Source organism: Vombatus ursinus, unplaced genomic scaffold (genome assembly GCF_900497805.2).
Source record: "Vombatus ursinus unplaced genomic scaffold, bare-nosed wombat genome assembly UNPS02014820.1, whole genome shotgun sequence".
In the NCBI taxonomy this organism is placed as follows: Eukaryota; Metazoa; Chordata; class Mammalia; order Diprotodontia; family Vombatidae; genus Vombatus; species Vombatus ursinus.
In genome coordinates, this window is record NW_020954598.1 from 25,348,605 (window position 1) to 25,366,979 (window position 18,375).

General features: G+C 40.7%; 1 protein-coding gene across 1 annotated transcript in view; it reads left to right on the plus strand.

Annotated features, from left to right (window-relative positions):
- Positions 1–21: 21 nt before the first annotated feature.
- Positions 22–18,375, plus strand: part of SLC25A20 (solute carrier family 25 member 20) — a 38,222-nt gene continuing 19,868 nt past the window's right edge. Inside the window, exons 1-2 of the mRNA XM_027837160.1 lie at positions 22–248; positions 14,111–14,203. Of these exons, the coding sequence (XP_027692961.1) occupies positions 114–248; positions 14,111–14,203 (228 nt within the window). The 5' untranslated portion in view covers positions 22–113. The remainder of the gene's footprint in view (positions 249–14,110; positions 14,204–18,375) is intronic.

Sequence of the window (18,375 nt, forward strand, 5' to 3'; positions counted from 1 at the left end):
CATCTCCTCCCGTTTCCCAGCATGCCCCTCACCAAAGGCCCCGCCTCCTTCCCCCAATGTGGGGGAAAGGTCGACGGCTACAGCTGGGGTAAGACGAGGGCTGACTCGCCGAGATGGAGGTCGGCACCGTAGCTGAGGATGAGGTTGAGACGACGGCGGCTCACATCAGCCCCTGGAAGAACTTCCTGGCCGGAGGCTTCGGCGGCGTGTGTGTGGTGTTAGTGGGCCACCCACTGGACACGGTGAAGGTGCGAAACAGACTTACTCCGCCCGTCTGCCGGCCTGGGGACTGTCCGGGAGTAGGTGGAGGGAGGGAGCGGGCGCGCTGCCTGTGATTGGGGAGGTGGTCGAGGGGCTTCCTGCTGCTTCCGCTGGGGGACGGGGGACGGGGGACGGGATGAGGAAGAGGAAGCGGTGCATGACGGGAGTCATTGCACCTTTGAGGAATTAGGGATGAGAGGGAGGCACGGAGGGACTGAGGGACAGACGAGGGTGAAGGTCGGGACCAGTTGGGCATCTGCCCCTGAGTGGGCTGACATTGCATAGCCCAGGAGGGGCATCTTCCTCTTTTCCTACAGATGAGGAAACTGAGGCCCAGAAGAAATAACTTGTTCGTTGCCTGTGGTCAGCTTGGGAGTGAAGGCCTCTCTTCTGACTTAAAGGGCCTCGTTTTCCTCCTCCGTAAAATCGAGATACTAGTCTTTGACCTCCGTACCCACCCACGTTGTTGGGGAGTTCTGATAAGGAATATGATGGGGCAGTGTGCCTTTGACAAGACGTTTCACCTACTGACTACCAGGGTTATCTTCTTCCCCCACCCCCAGTCTTTCTCTCTAGGCTTTTCATCTGTTCCTTCACACTCTTGATTCTAAAGGGTAGAATTGTCAATTTCCTTCTTGGTAAAAATGAGGAGATTGGACTAGATGAGCTCCAAAGCCTCTTCCAGCTCTGAGATTCTGTGAATTTTTGGGAGACCAGATAAGAACCCAGTGGAAATTGGTTCTTAGTATTCTGCAACTGTGTAAGTGGACAGATGAAGGAAATTTATTCCTAAAGTGTGCAGGGTTGGGGGGGGAGGAGAGGGTATATGCAAAGTTTAGATAAGACCCCGCCTCCATGGAGTTTACTGTTCTTTAAGGGGATAAAAAAGAAGAAATCATGTAATGTGTTGGAAGATTTATCTTTCTGAGTTCAAATCTAGTCCCAGACACTTACTAGCTGTGTGACCATGGGCAAGTCACTTAACTTTGTTTGCCTTGGTTTCCTCATCAGTAAAATGAGCTGGAGAAGGAAATGGCAAACCACTCCAGTATCTTTGCCAAGAAAACCCCAAATGGGGTCATGAAGAGTTGGACAGTATTGAACACCAGCAAACATTAGAGATATGCAAAATTAAGTGCTATATTAGGACTGGTTAAGAAAGGGAGCAGAATTAAGGCGCTAGAAAGACAAAGTAACTTGATGGAAGGAAGTGTGCCTTTGAAGGATGTTAAAGATAAGATGCCTGCCTTTCCACTAGGGAGATTTCTACTTTCCACTAGGGAGGATTTTCTTTATCACCCATGAACTTTGTGTGCTAAAGGAGCTACCCTTTTCAGCTCTGTCCAAATGCAAAGCTTTCTCTTTCTGCCTTTGTCCACCCTGTGCCCTTGAATGCTCTCTCTCTCCTAGTCTGTTGAATCTGTCCTTTCAAGCCCAATTCAAGTACTACCTCATCTAGGAAACCTTCCTCAAGCTCCTTGTGAATAGAAATCTTCCCATTCATACCTTTCATCCCACTCTTTGGGAGTATGTTTTGTATATTGTGGTTATCTATGCTTGTTATACAATGTTGCTATATAATGTATATTGTGGTTACCTATGCTTGTACCTTACTTCTCTGTATACTATAAGATTCATGAGAGCAGAGATTGAATCATATCTAAACTTGTTTTCATCCTCAGCATCTAGCATAGTACTATGCACATAGCTTTGGGCACATAATAAATATTTGTGGGATGAATGAATGGAAGAAACAGCAGTAGGAGGTTGTGATCCTTAGACTCACAGGTTTTACAAAAATATAAATAGCACTAGAGAATCTTGGTGTTCTAGACCAGAGGTACCAAACTCAGGCCTAGTGAGGCTGAACCAGATGAAAGTATAATTGGGAACTGTTTAATAAAACAAATAAAAATACAATACCATATAGGTAATGTTAATTTTGTATTTTTCTTAGTCAACATGTGGCTCACAGGATCTGTTTCTATTTGAGTTTAACATCACTGTTCTAAAAATACTGTGGTTGTTGATGGTTTCCAGGTATAGGGAAAGAGACTATAATAATCCCAGATACAGAATAGTGAGTACAGAACTCAGAATTATATTAAGTGAGGGGTGAATACCTTTTATTAGATCAGGAAAGTCTGCTTTCCTCCTAGTGTTTGGAAGCTTTTATGAGCCATTTTAAGAATGTTTTCCTTTATCCTTACCCATAGACAAAATATAGTCTAATGAAGTGTTGTAGCTTGTGATTTTAAGACTCTCCATCTCACATAAATTTGAGCTTAGGAGAGGCCAGCCTCTTTTAATCTTGACTCATTGCATCATTTTTGTGTTGTCTTGTGTTATTTTTCTTGCTAATCCTGTTTTGTAGCTTTGAAGGTGAGGGATGAAGATAGGCAAATGGAGGTGTCTAAGTCCAAAAAGAGCTGAATTCAAAGAGTTAGTAAATCCCATTGCTTGGCTACTTGTTTGACTGCTAAAATCCTACTCAGAAATGAACTAAGAAAGGAAATGAAGTTTAATTCAAACCCACAAGCATTTATTAAGCTTTTACTTTGTGCTAGGTATCTTGCTAAATGCTGGGGATACAAAGAAAGGCAAAGATAAAAACCATTGAATTTGCTAATTCACTTATCAAACTTTTTTAACATCTTCTGTTAGAGCACTGTGCTTGACACTGAATCAGATAGAAAGTTTAGAGACGATAAACCTTACCCTCATGAACTCTACAGTTTCAACACAAGCACACATAATTATTCTATGAAATATCTCATAATAAGTGGATCCAAAGTTGTAAAACAAGGTGCTTAGTGAGTTCTTAAGGCAAAGAAGTGAGAATGAATGAGATCAGAAAGTTTCCTGGTGGAGGTAACTTTTGAGTTGGGCTTTAAAGGATAGGTAGGAATTCAACAAAGAGGAAAGGAGGACTGTTCTACAGAGGGGGTGAGAGTAAGGACCAGAGAGGACCTTAGGTTGAATGGAGCCTGTATAAAACTGGAAGGTTGGATAAATACAGGTTATGGAAGGCCTTGAATGGCAGACCAAGGAATTTGAATTTGGTTAACCAATAGGCAATTGGGAGGAGTCCCTAGAGAAGTTTTTGGCATAGGACTTGACTAGCATTGTGTTAAGGATCGATTAGACCAGGGAGAGACTACTGGGTGAGAAGTGATATCAGTGCTTAGGGAAAATTGGTTCAGGCAGTCTATAAATACTGGATTAAGGGGAGACAGAATAGAGGCATGAGGACATGTTAGGGGATAAATATTTTCACATTGCTTTGGTGAAGGGATTTGATTTTTGTATAGCTCTATTTCCCAATCTGCAAAATAGAGGAGGGAAAAAATGGGAATGGTCTAGGTGATTTTCTCAATTTCTTCCAGCTCTGACATTCTCTGATTCCTTTGTGTTAAGAATTTTGCTTGTTCTTTTTTCCAGTCCTCCCGTGACATACAAATATTCCTTTTTACATTTCTATAAGGTTAGGGAGAAAAAAAAACATTAAGTCATAAGACTTAGCAACTGATTGGATGTTTAAGTTGGAGGAGAGTGAATAGTTTAGGATGACCGAGGTTGAAGGGCTCCCAAATCCATTTCTTCCTTTCAACCTCTCCTTAGAACTATAGCTCTTTTTCCAGCCACTTGGAAAAAGTTACTTTTTTTTTTCTCAAATTCTTCCATCTGTATGCTACACTTGTACTTTAAACTCATTTGGTCCCAAACTGATCTTCATTCCTCATTCACCCTCCTCCCCCCAAATAAAGCTTCTCCTCCCTCCTAACTTCTCTATTTCTGTTGATGGTTTCACCATTCTCTTGGTCATCCAGACTTGAGACCTCAGTCATCTCTGACTTCTTTCTCACATAGCCAGTGACTTGCCAAATCCTGTCATTTCTACCTCTGCCATATCTATGTAATCACTTCCTTTGTTTCTATTACCACTGGAGTTACCCTAGGTCAGATATTTATTTCTTCTCACCTAGAGTATTTTATTGTTTTTCTAATTGGTTTCCTTGCCTCCTATCTGTCCCTGTTTCATTTTATGTTTCATGATGCTTACCTTTGATTCAGGAATAAAAGAGATCCAAGTTGTATTGAATTAATGTTCATACCCAGTGCTGGAGGACCAAACTTTGATTTAAGCACATGGCTAAAACACATAGATTGGGTTAGGGTATTTTGAAATCTGAAATCAAATTTATTCAGCCCCTCCCTCAGGCTCTCTGGTCAGGAAAGGATATGAATAAGTTCAAAGTCAAGGATTATTGTGCATCCTTTCCTCAGAGTATTTACAGCTTAAAATCCTGTAAAGCTCAGTTGGATTTAAGCCAGAACAATGAAGTGTGATTATATAATTTCAGGTTTCAGCAGGTTTTTTTGAGGGGACAGTGTTTTTTGTTTTGGAAAAATGCTTCTGAAATATCAATGGATGGACTCTCCCTAAGAGAGCCTAAGGATGGCCTTAAGGTCTTGTCATTGTCTCATAGGACAAATATTTATTGAGCAACACCCTTCTTTTTTTAGGTTTTTTTTTCTTATTAATTTATTTATTTTTAGTTTTCAACATTCACTTCCACAAGGTTTTGAGTTCCAAATTTTCTCCCCATCTCTCCCCTCCCCCCACCCCAAGATGGCATGCATTCTGAATACCCCTTCCCCTGATCTGCCCTCCCTTCTATCACCCCCCTCCCCTCCTCTTATCCACTTCCCTTTCTATTTTCCTATAGGGCAGGATAGGTTTCTATGCCCCATTGCCTGTATGTCTTATATCCCAGTTGCATGTAAAAACAATTTTTAACATATGTTTTGAAAACTTTGGGTTCTAAATTCTCTCCCTTCCTCCCTGCCCACCCACCCTCATTGAGAAGGCAAGCAACTTAATACAGGTTATACATGTGTAGTCATGCAAAACACTTCCATAGTAGTCATGTTGGAGCAGCACCCTTCTTGAAAAGTGTTTTTGTAGGCACTGAGGGGCTTGCCAAGATGACTTAAACAAGATTCTTTCCTTCTTAGAGTTTCCACTCTTTTAGAGAAAATAAGCCCTGGAAATAAAGGATTATGATACAAAGTAAGATATGATCAGCCATAAGAAATCAGAAGATGAATCGATTACTTCTGGATTGGGGTGATCCAGATAGGCTCTACAAAGTCTGAGCTTAACCTGATAGAGTGAGGGAGATGTTTGAATGGCAGACAAGGGAGTAGGCAGTCTTCATGAATAAGGGAACAGCATGAGTTCAAATACAGAAGCCAGAATATGCAGCCTTTTTGAGGAACTCTCTGAGATAATAGCTCACATTTCTAAAAGATTTTAAGTCTCTGTCCCTACTCCCTACCCCTCTAGGTCAGGAACTGTTTTATTTTTCCACTTTGTATTCCTAGTACCTAGCATGGTGTCTGACATATAGTGGGGTTTAATAAATATTTAATAGTAATAGCTAACATTTACGTAGTGCTTAATACGTGCCAGGCATTGTGTGCTTTACAATTGTGATTTTATTTGATCCTCACAGCAACCCTAGAAGGCAGAAGCTATTGTTACCCTCATTTCATAGATGAAGAAACTGAGATAGACAGAGGTTAAGTTAGTGAATTGCCTAGGGTCACACAGCTAATAAGAGGCTGAGGCTGGATTTGAACTAAGGTCTTCCTGATTCCAGGCCAGACTGTCTATCCACTATACCACTTAGCTGCTTCTTCTCCAGAAGATACCATATCCTTGGCTACTCTCTCTAATGTTGTCTGTTCCCTCTCTCATATATCCTGACACTCAGAACCAGGAGAAATCAAACTGTACCTTGCCCTCCCATTACCATTTCTACATCCTCCTTCTGCCAATGTCACTCTATTAACTTTTTCTCCTTTCCATCCTTCCATATCACTCTTCTAGATTCTTCTTGCCATAATATACCAGCTTGCAGATCATTCTCCCTCTTTTCTCCAGCTTTAATACCTACCTCACCATCTTCCAGTTCACCTCTCCCTCTCACTTCATACTTAGGAACATCAGTATACATGATGATTTCACTCTCTAGTTCATCAGACTCAGCTCCTCCACATCTTTGCTGTATCTTAGCTACCCATGGAGATGATGGTCACTTAGATCTCACCATCACCCATTCCTATACCAGCTCTCTGACAGCACACAACTGTGTCAGCTGGAGCCACTATGAATTCAGACTGGATCTTCACTGCCACAGGGCAGTCTCTTAATTTTAAATGTTATTTTTCATGGTTGGCTTTTGTTTTTTATTCCACAGACATTTTCTGATATGGTACCTCTGCTCCATGGGAAACTATCCTGAACCACCTCTCACAGTGTATACAGGATTTCCCACACGTAGTTCTCTGCCTCTTCAGAAGAGGGAAATAAGTTTCATTATTTGTTCCCCATACCAAAATTGGTTGTAATCCTCTTACTCTTTCATAATTGGCTCTATTTCCCTCTCCATAGCATCTTTTCTTGAGTCCCTCACAATCCTCTTCCCTTTCTCAGGAGAAGATATTGCTTCCTTCTTTACTGAGAAAGTGAAGGCCAGCTGTCAGGAGTTTCCTCATTTCCCCTACACCTCAAAACTCTGTGTCAGTACCCGTCCTTTCCTTTCCACTTTGCACTAGTTTCTAAGGAATAATTGCCCCTTTTTTGTCAAGGATAATGCCATCCACTTAGGCCTTTCATCCCCTATCCCTTCCTGTGTCCCCTGGGAGAGTGCCCCATTTGTCATCCCCTCCCTTATCTGCTGGTTCTGTCCCTGCTGCCTATTTTTGAAATATCTTTTGATCCCTTTCTCACATACCACCATCATTACCTCTTGCTTGGATTATTGTAGTAACTGCTTCTTTGGTTTCCCTCTCTCCAGGGCTTCCTTTTCCAATCCATTCCTCCATATAGCTGCCAAAATCATCTTTCCAGAACAGCTCTTACCATGTTCCTTCTCTGCTCAAAAGCCTTCTGGGCTCTTCTTATTGTCTATAAGATAAAATGCAAGCTACTCAGCCTGGCATTTAAGGCCTTCCTTAATGGTTTCCTTTCCAACCTTATGTCTCATTAGTTAGATAGACAGATAAAGCATTTTCATCTATTTATATGAATTTTGAGGCTAAGGCTCCCTATCTCACCCAGGCTGAAAGTACATGGGTCATTCATGGGCCTAATTCCATTACTTGTGAGCTTTGGAGTTTTACCTGCTCTGTTTCTGACCTTGGCTTGTTTGCCCCTCAGTAGACTACCTGTTCAGACCCATTCCTCCTCCCTGGGGGCTGATCATATGGGTGATATGTGATCCAGCAGCGTCAGCCTTCCCACTAGTGGGGATTACAGGCTTGAGCTACCAATGATTAAGCTTTTACTGTTCATGAGGCACTGTGCTAAGTGCTGGAGATACAAATCCAAGCAACAAGACAGTCCCTATCCTCAAGGAGGTTACATTCTGGTGGAGGAAGACAGTATTTAAAAGGGAACTGGAAAGGGGTAGGATGGGGTCGGTGAGTGGTAGCATGGAGTAGAGTTGCTCTGAATGTGGCTTAGGCCCATCAAGATTGACCAATGGTCCCACAGATGTGGTACATGTACCATGGTACCAGGGAGAAAGTTGAAGGAATAATCTGAGTCTGCGAAGAGAATGAATGGCATAAAGTGGAGAATTGAGCCCTAGCAGGGTAAGGCAAGAGCTCACTTGCTAGGACCAAGAACCCCAAAGACAATTCAGATTACCTGTGGGAAGGAGGAGAGATAGTGGTTGGAGTGGAGAAGATATGGCTTGCAGGGTTTCCCTTCTGTAATCCATTTTCTACACAGCTGCCAAATTGATATTCCTAAAGCATAAGTCTGACCATGTCACTCCTAACTTCCAGAAGTTTCTGAGCTCCATAGTGCTATTAGGACAAAATAAACTCCTAGCATTTAAAGCCCTTTGCATTCTGGCTCCAGTCTCTTTTCCATCTGATTAATTACACAGTAATGCCCCTCATACACTCTACTATTCAGTCAAATAGGACTTCTTGCTGATCCCCTATGCATCCTTCCATTCTTTGGGTCTGCCCAGGCTGCCCCTCATTCCTAGAATGTGCCTCCTCTTCACCTCGGCCTCAGCCCTGTTCAAGGCTGAGCTCAGGTGCCACCTTGATGACAACTTGCCCAATTTCCCCAGTTGTTAGTTTTATGCCCTTCCTCCACTATAATTTATTTTGTATATATTGTAACATATTGATTTGTGAATAGGTAGTGTATAATGTAAGCTCCTTGAGGGTAGGGTCTGTCTCATTTTAAAATTTATATCCCTAGGGCCTAGCACAGTGCATGGCACATGGCACTCACTTCATAAATGCTTGTTGATTGAAAATCTGTGTACCTGTTGTGTTTCTCCAGTTGAATATAAGCTCTTTTTTTTTCTTTGCATCTCCAGGACTTAGCACAGTGCCTTATAAGTAAGCTGAGTAAATGTTGTTGAATTCAAAATTCTTTCTTCACAGTGACCTTGTGAAGAAACTAATTAATATTAGTACAAATAGAAATGATGTGACTATGAGTAATCTGGAGCCCCTTAACAAGATTAAAAGATGAGGCCTTTGTTTGGAACTTCCATTATGCTTTTCTGGTTGATGGAATATCCCCTGGTGATCACTTCCCTGGTTGGAGTGGGGGGATCTTAAGAAGGATACAGTAAGGAACCTATGGGTTTCCCTTTTGCACATTTGTTGGCTTGGTCCCCAATGGTGCCCCGACCCTAGCGATGGTAACTGTGGAGGGACTATTAGACAACCTCCCAGCCTAAGAAATGACAACATTAAAGGAGCAAGAGTTCCTGAACCCCAAATTACTTTTGTTAATTGATTGCCCTAATCTATTAATACAGTAAGGACAGTTAGGAGTTCACTCTAGCAACTTTAAATTTGTCTCTCTTCTCTGATTGTCCAAACCACAGGGTGGTGCTATATATTTGGAGAACTATATAGGTCTGTATATTGAGGAGGAAAGATAGGATTCACTGGAGAGGGAGAAGAATTTTATGAACTTTTATAGGCTAATGTGAATCCTTTATATGTTGGTTTGCCCCAACATAAAGTCTAAAACAGATGCTTCTTCTTTTAATTTTTAACCTTGTTTAAGTGTCCCTGGTTATACAATCTACCCTTGTACTAACTACTTTATAGAGTTGCCATAGGATTTATATTTTCTCTGGAGTGAAATAAAGATTGTCTTCTATCTCAGATTGTTACCTGGGTGTGTACGCAGGGGTGGAGGGCCCTTTTACCAATACCTGTAGAGACCTGACATCACTTCTATTCTGAGGTTCGTAGGTGAAGCTGTAGGTACAAACTTGAGCCATAGCTTTGTGGTACCCTTCCCTCACTCCCCCAGCCATCAAACCTCATTCTATAATCCCAGAGTTTGGAATCCCAGGCCACAGGATACACAAGAGTTATGAGTCTCTCTCTTTTTTATTTTGTTCCTGTTATGAACTTGACAAGTGCAAACATTTTCATATATAAAGAACAGAAAAAGAAAACTATATGAAAACTGTGTATCATATACAACTTGGTTTGCTTTTAAAGTAAAGATAAATTTAACACAAAAGAACCAACAGTTCTTTGCTTATCTCTGTCCCTTTCTGAACTTCCTTCTGTTCTTTTCTATGCATTTTTAAAGTGTGCCATTGATATCACTAATCCCCTTTAATCTTCCCCTTCTCCTCTTCCTCTTCCCCCTCAAAAAGCCCTCCCTTATAACAGATAAGCCATACATTGGCCACGTCTGAAGTCATAGGTATCATTCTGCACCTCTAGTTGTTACTTCTCTGCCAAGAGTAAGAAGCCAGTTCTGTCCTCAGTCTTTTGGAGTCATAATTGGTCATTGCACTGAGGTATTTGGGTGGGACAGTGGGTGGAATATTAGACTTAGAGTTAGGAAGAACTGAATTGGAATCCGGCCTCAGATACTCATTAGCTGTGTGACCCTGGGCAAGTCACTGAACCTCTCAACCTGTTTCCTCATCTGTAATATGGGAATAATGTTAGTACCTCCATCACAGGATTGTTGTGAGGGTCAAATGAGGTAACATGCAAAGTGCTCTGCAAACATCAAAAGAGCTATATAAATACTATCCTTTTTGAGGCAGCTGGGTGGCACAGTGTTTGTGTTAGACTTCGATTCCAGAAAACCTAAGCATGAAGTGCTGTACTTAACTAGCTATGTGACCTTGAGAAAGTCACTTAACCTCTCTCAGCCTCAGTTTCTTTATCTGTAGAATGGGGATAATAATCAGCACCCACCTCATGTGATTGTTGTCAACATCAGATTAGATAACATATAAAGTGATTTGCAAACCTTAAAGTACATTGTAAATGCTGGCTGCCATTATTAGCAATAATCATAATTAGAGGTCTTATGATATAGTCATTCTGTATATTGTCTTTTTTCTGCTCACTTCACATACTACACTAGTTGATACAAGTCTTCTCAGGTTTCTGTGAATTCATCCCTTTTCTCATTTCTTACATGACAATAATATGTCATTATATAACATTATTTAAGCTTTTCCCAGTTGATTTGTATCTACTTTGTTTCTGATTCTTTGCTACAATAAAAGAATGATGCTACAAATGTTTTTGCACATATGGATTATTCTCCTTGGAGTCTATACATAGTAGAGGTTTCACTTGGGCACAGTATGCTCTGATTAGTAACTTTTTGGTTATGGTTCCAAATTACCTTCTAGAATAGTTGAATTATTTCATAGCTCCACTGGCAGTACATTGGTGTATCTTTCCTCCCACAGTCCTGACAGTGATTGTCATTTTTCATTTTTGTGATCTTTATCAATCTGATGGGTATGAGGTGAACTCAGATTTCTTTTAATTAGTTTTTTTTTTCCTTAGTAGTAATTTGGAACATTTTTGTTATGGTTGTTCATAGCTTTTATTTCTTCTTTTGAGAACTTACTATCTGTATCATTTCATCATTTATCTATTGGAGAATATTATTCTGATTTTAAGATAAAGAAACTGAGGGCCAAGGAGTTGAGTTACTTGTTATAGTTACATAGCTTATAAGCGGCAGAACCAGGATTTGAATTCAGGTCTTTATAATCCAAGTCCAGACCTCTTATCATTATACCACCTTGTTTCTGTTAAGTAGGCCAACACCTTTGACTAGATGATCGAACTGAATGAATGAAGCATTTATTAAGTGCTTATAAAGCCTATGCTAAGTGTACTTGGGATACTATTAGAAAAGTGTAAGAATCTGCTCCCAAGGAGCTCAAGTTCTCATGGGGAAAACAACATACATGGAAGGTTCCAGATGCAAATCAGATGGAACAGAGTTTGAATTCCTTGGGTATAGCCTTTGAGGCACAATGTTCAACAATGCTAGCTGTTGAGGAGTGTGAGAAGTGAGGGGACAGGGAAGATCTAGAAGCAAGTAATTACTGCCCTTAAGGGCATCCGGTAGAGGAGATAAGGCCTGTATATGGATAATAATGAAAGGTAGAATAGTATAATATAGTTTGTTGACACTGTATATAATCCATATTTTAATTATCACGGGTCTCCCTTTGATATCCTATGACTGAGAATGTGAGATCTGAGATCTTAGAGCCAGGATCTAAAAGTAATCAAAACGGAAGAGTGGTGGGAAGTCTCCTTGTAAGTGGGCATAAGCAGAAGGCGGCACATTACCAACAATAACCTGAGTGTAAGAAACGGCTTAAAAAACATCCTTGAAGACATGGCCAACCAGAAAAAGAGTGGTTGCCAGAATGAGGCATGCATAGCTTGAGTGCTGGCCTGATACTCATGAAATACATATAGACACAGAGGAAGGTGTTTAAGTGGGTCCTTTCTATAGAATTTACAGAAAGAAACAAATGAGAATCACAGTATGAGGAGGTATATATGAAAATAAAAAGGCTGACGTTGATATAGTACTGCAGGGTTTGCAAAGTACTATGCGTAATATTTCATTCTTGGAACATTCCTGGGAAAATTGAGATTGTTACTACCAACACCATTTTACAGATGAGAAAACTAAAACTCAGAGTTAAAGTCACTCATCCAGTATGGAATTTGAACTTGCATCTCTCCTGGTGCTCAGTCTGGCTCTCCTTTCTCTACATTGTACTGTTCCATTGTGATTGGTGGAGCACTCATACAGATGAGGTCACAGATCCATAATGGTAAAATCCATAAATCAATGAAGCATTTATTAAAAACTTGCTTTGGTGCCGGGTGCTGGGGTTACAGAAACAAAAGATAAATCACCTCGGACTTCAATTGTTGGGACGCAACATGTACACTTAAGATACAATGTAATTTGGGAGAGAAGGCAGTTAGTAAGCAGGTGGATTAAGGGACTGTTCACTAGAAGGTGGTGCTTAAACTGAGTTTTAAAGGAAATGAAGCATTTTCAGAGTCAGAGGTATGGAGAAAGTACATTCCAGCCCATAAGGACAGCAGGTGCAAAGGTGTGGTGAAGGAAGGTGAAGTGGGTGCCCTGTAAGAGGGAAAGTCAGGAGGTGGATGGGCTTCGCTGAGACTAGTGTATAATGAGGCTAGAAATGTTGGATGAAGTGACCCTATAAAGAGCTTTAAATGCTGTAGGAATTTTGACCCCTACACATAGTAGGGAGTCACAGGCATTTATTGAATTAGAGGAGTGGCCTAATCAAACATGCACTGAGATGTGTTGTGGAGGCAGAAATAGCAAGACTTGGCAAATGATTGAATATGTGGGGTGAGGGAGAATAAGAATTCAAGGATGACATTGAGATTGTGTATCTGCGTGACTAGAAAGAATAAAGACGTTTTAAAGAAGGATGGGTATTGGGGAAAAGCAAATGCATTTTATTTTGGACATGTTTGAGGTAGTCACTGGGTATGACTGGGGCTCAGAAGAGACTTGACCTGGACATATAGTTGGGAGTCTCTTGGAACCCCTGTCTCTCTTAAAGGCCACCTAGGTGTTAGTGTTCCCTCCCGCTAAATTACTTTCTATATATTTTGTATCATCTGTGGACATGTTGCTACCCCACTACGATGTAAGTTTCTTGAGGACAGAGGCTGATTGGTTTTATTTTATTTAATCCCTAGGACCTGGCACTGTGTCTGACTCAGAATATGTGCTTAATCAATGCTGGTTGAATTGAATTCCTTATGAAAAGTGCTAACAAACAAAGAATGGGTAATTTGACTAAGCAGAACAGAACAGAGTAGAACCTGTTCTCTATGAAGAGGAAAACAGTCCTTATTAATTAAATTTACTTGATCTTTTATTCTCATTTGCTTTTCTTATAAGAGACAGGTACGTTTTTCTTAGTCCATGTCATTATCCTGGCTCATTTGCCTTCTGTTATGGAGGATTGCTATGAGTAGATGAGTTCTGTGAGGGTATCAGTGAAGCAGAAAGCCAAGGACTGCTCTTTTAGGAAGACCTACAGAAAGAGGATGGGTGAAAGAATATGACAGGAAGGCAGAAGAAATGCCAGAATGGGTGTTAGGAAAACCCAGTAGAAAGTTTCAAGAATGGATTATAATGGCTTGCTGTCTGGAATGTGGCAGAAGATCGAACTGGACAAGGATAGAGAAAAGATTGGATTTTTTAAGAAGAAAGTTAGTAGGACTTTCTGGTGTACATTTTCAGTAGAGTTGTAGAAATGAAAGTCAAAATTCAAGAGGCTGGGGAGAATAATGTATTTTGAGAAAATGAAAGTGTTAGATGTCACTTCCATATAGAGAAAGTTTGTCAGTAAGAAGAAAGAAGATAAGAGAAAGTGTAAAATCCTCTTATCAGGCAGTCAGCTCTGAATAAATGAGAGTTAACTGCATTTTAACTTGTTTTTTACAGGTAAGGCTACAGACTCAGCCGACGAGCCAGCTGGGACAAGCTCCCCTCTACTCTGGGACCTTTGACTGTTTCAAAAAGACACTTTTTGGAGAGGTAAGAGTCCTTCCACGACCTCCTTTAGGCAAGCATAGTCTTTTATTATGTGTCACACAGTGGGATGTCTATAGTACTCCTACTCTTCTTTTTGTGTCTTTATCACTGACCAATCTAGCCATTGTTTTGTATGTATGAGCAGATCTTACAAAATAACTCCCTTTTATGGGTAGTTAGATCAAGACTGGCCTCAAACCAAGATTAGAGAGGGAGAAAGGCTTTTATGCTTGCATTTAAATTATCCTTTCATGACCACTCTTTAAAGTTGTTTATCAAGTCTGTAGGAGAATGAGCTGGTTGTTTTCCCTCCCAACAGGTATTCCCCACCCCCTCCTGTCTACCTTCTCCAACTCTTGATTCTGGCTCTTTCACCCGTGCTGCCCCCAACAGTGATCCCTCCTGTGTTAACAAAGGTGAAAAAAAAAAACAGTTTAAGGAACACGTTACCTTACACGTTACTTGGGACGATATATGCAGCATCCCATATCCATAGTTTTTTTTTTTTTTAATTTATTTTATTTTTAATTCATAGAGCAAAACAAGCATTTCTGTAACACAGTACCATAAAGAAAGATGATTGCATACGAAACTGCTTTACAATTTGCTATTCCCTCCAAATATACAACAAAGTTATGTAAATTTCTTTTTTTTTCCTTTCTCCTTTCCTTCTTTCCTTCCCCCCACCCCCAAGATGGTGCTTTGCAGAAGAAAGACACTATCTGCATCCACATCCATAGTTCTTTACCTTTCCAGCAAAAGAGGAGGGAGGTGCATTTCCTCATTTCTTTTCTGGGGCCAAGGTGGGTTATTATAATTACACATAAGTTCACTTTTCTTAAAAATACTAGAGATTGGCTCAAACACCTTGAAGTAGACACTGAGCCAGTTTGTAGTTAGTTAAGTGTCACAGTCGTGTCTTAGGTTTTTCAGATTCACTTAAGGTTGAGGAAATGATTGGAAGATACATTTATTGCCTGGCTCATTGTAACAGTTGGGATTTTATAAGGATCTACTGAGTAACTCCTTTTCTCCTCCTCCTGAAAGGAAGAGACTTGTTTGTCCAGTTCTCACTAAGAAGTTTTCTCTTTCCAGTTACCCTTCAAAATCTCATAAATAAATAAATTATTGACTGGTATTGACTGGTTTTGGTAGGCACTGAAAAGTGACTATGATTTAGATGGAAGAAAAAGCAACACATTTAGCAGTGATTGACTTAGTTGGTTTGAGAGTGGGTTGGAAAGATTAGTTCTCGAGAAGTAGGGAGTAGGAGGGGCTCATTGTCACAGTGGGGTCTGGAAGGGAAAGTGCATCTGGGAAGGGAACCATATAAGGATACCAATAAATGTAGGTGCCCTTCCTATTCAGAGGTGCTCCTTGTATGGGGTGGGGTTGAAGTGACCAAGATATAATCCACTGTTGCTATTTGCAGAGCCTGTTGATGGTTGCCACAGAGTTTCAAAGGCCACTGCAGTTCCTGAAATGACTGTGTATCATTTGAACCAGAAGAGGGACAGGGATAGTGCAAAAATAGCTCCTGCAAACTTGACCCAAAGGAGATCCTTTGAAGATCATCAGCTAGTATTTGTTGTATGTACAGAGATGCCTCACACTGTACCTTATAAATCAAAGACAGCAAACTCAATTCCATCCTTCCAGGAGCTCTCATGAAGTAGTCTTACTCTTTTGGCTAGGGTTCAGAGTTCTGGATTGTGCTTCCAAGCTTTAAGGTGACATTGGATAAGTTGGACTTTCAGGGGCTTTGGTTTATTTGTCTGTCAAGAAGACAAGGGGCAGCTATGTGGTGCAGTGGATAGAGCATAGGCCTTGGAGTTCAGAGGACCTGAGTTCAAATCCAGCCTCAGACACTGACACTTACTATCTGTGTGATGCTTACTATCTGTGTGATCCTTGGTTCTGTATGCCTGGAAAAAAAAACAAAAAAGACATGATCATCCCTATCTTGCCAACCATTTAATTAACAATCATTTATTCACAGGGTTTTTGTGAGACTTTAATAAAAGGGCATCCAACTTTTTCCATATCTAAAAACATAATGTTTTGAAATCCTTTATGTGTAGCTGACAAATCCATATGTGTATGGGACAAACAAATATAAATATATAATTAAATTCAGCCCTAATTACAATTTCTAATTAAGCCAAGTGGGTTAACATTCCTTTATTTGTTCTTTCATAAGGTCATTCAATAAGGATTTATTGATTACTTTCTGAGTACTGGTCATTCTTATAGGTACTTTGTTCTAGGAAGATACGAAATGTATATGATATTCAGTCCCTGCCCTTTTGGTGCTAATATTCCAGTAGGAGGATGAAATAGAAACACAGAAGACTGGGACACACACCATTCCTACCATTGCTGTTACATGAAAAGTGCATTACAGAGTTACCAAATAAAGTGCTTTATGAAATCCTGGGGAAGATCATCATCTAGAGGGAATCAGGAAAGGCTTCCTTATGAAGGAACAATGGAGTTGAGCAGGGATGAGGAGTTCAGCAGACAGAGGGAGAAGCATGAGTCAAGTCCCTGTGGAGGACAATTTGGCAGGCACAGGAGCACTTTGAGTAAAGGCCCTGGGGCAAGAAAGCACAGGGTCTGTGTTCAGAGGGCAGAGAAGAGTTTGGCTGGAGGGGAGAAGTGGGAAGTAAGGCCAGAAAGACTACTTTGTGGAGGGGTTTCATGCCAGGCAAAGGGATTTAAACTTTCTTTTTTTTTTTTTATGAATGTTTCAATTTTTTTCCCTCAGTTATATGTAAAAACAATTTTAATGTTTGTTTTTTATAATTTTTGAGTTTCAAATTTCTTTACTCCTTCCCTCTTCTCTCCCTTCCTTGAGAAGGCAAGCACTTTGATACAGATTATAAATGTACAATCAAGCAAAATCTATTTCCAAATTAGCCATCTTGCAAAAGAGAGCATAGACCTTCCTTCTCGCCAAAAAAAAAAAAAAAACAACAACAACAACAAAAACCAGAACCAAAAAACAACAACAAGAAAAATAAAGAACTTTATATTCTAGGCAATGTGGAGTCACTGAAAGGTTTCGAGAAGTTGAGTAACATGAATAAACCCATATTTGGAAAAGATGTATTGTCAGTGGCATGAAAGATGGATTGGAAATATAAAGTAGAATTGGGAAGATTGACTAGGAAGCTCTTACAATTGTCCAAATAGGTGGTGATGAGGGCATGTGACTAGTTTGGCCATAGTGGAGGCAAGTAAAGTTGTAGAGCCTGTCTTACCCGTCAGAGCGTTCCTGAACATGCTCTATGCCCTAGCTAGTTCTGCACTCTTAGACAGGATTGCCTATTGGACAGCATTTCATTTCTGACCGTCGTGTCTTTGTACATGCCGGCTTCCATGCCTTGCATACTTACCTTTATCACCTCTACCTCTTGTTATCCCTAGCTGTCTTCAGAGCTCAGGTCAAAGGTTGCCTGTCAATGAACGAGTGATCATCTAGCCACTGCTTGAAAACCTCATAATGGGGAGCTCACCACTTACTGAAACTCTCCATTCTATTCTTTGGATAGCACTGATTATTAAGGAGACTTTTCGCAAGTCAAACTAAAATCTCCCTCCTTGTAACTTCTACCCATTCCTCTGAGTTCTACCCTCCAGAGTCAAGGAGAGTCCCCCTTCCATGTGATTCTGGCCTTCAGGTACTTGAAGGCCGCTTCCTTGTCCCAAACTACCTTCATGGCATGGTTTCTAGTTCCCTCACCATCCTGTTCTCCTTTCACTGTATATACTCCCGTTTGTCAGTGCCATTCCTAAAATGTGCCATTCCAAAGTGGACGGATAATGCTCTGACCATATCACAGAACAGCAGAACACAGCAATGCTTATCCCCTTCTTCCCTTCCTCCCTCCCTCTTGAAACTCTCTTTCTATTAATACAGCTAGGATCACGTTCACTTTTTTGGCTGCCAAGTCAGCACCTGTGCTGGAGGGCTCAACTGGAAGAATGTCGTACTGCGTAGCAGAACAGAAACTGGGCCTGTCAGATTCTTGTTCTTTGCCCTCTTTGCCAGGATGTCTGGTGAAGGAAAAAGTGGAAAGTTAAAGGATGTGGTCTTTCATTTTCCTCTTCAAGAAACTTTTCTCATGAAAATGTATCGTACAGTGGAATGAGTGCCAGATGTGGGAGTTGAG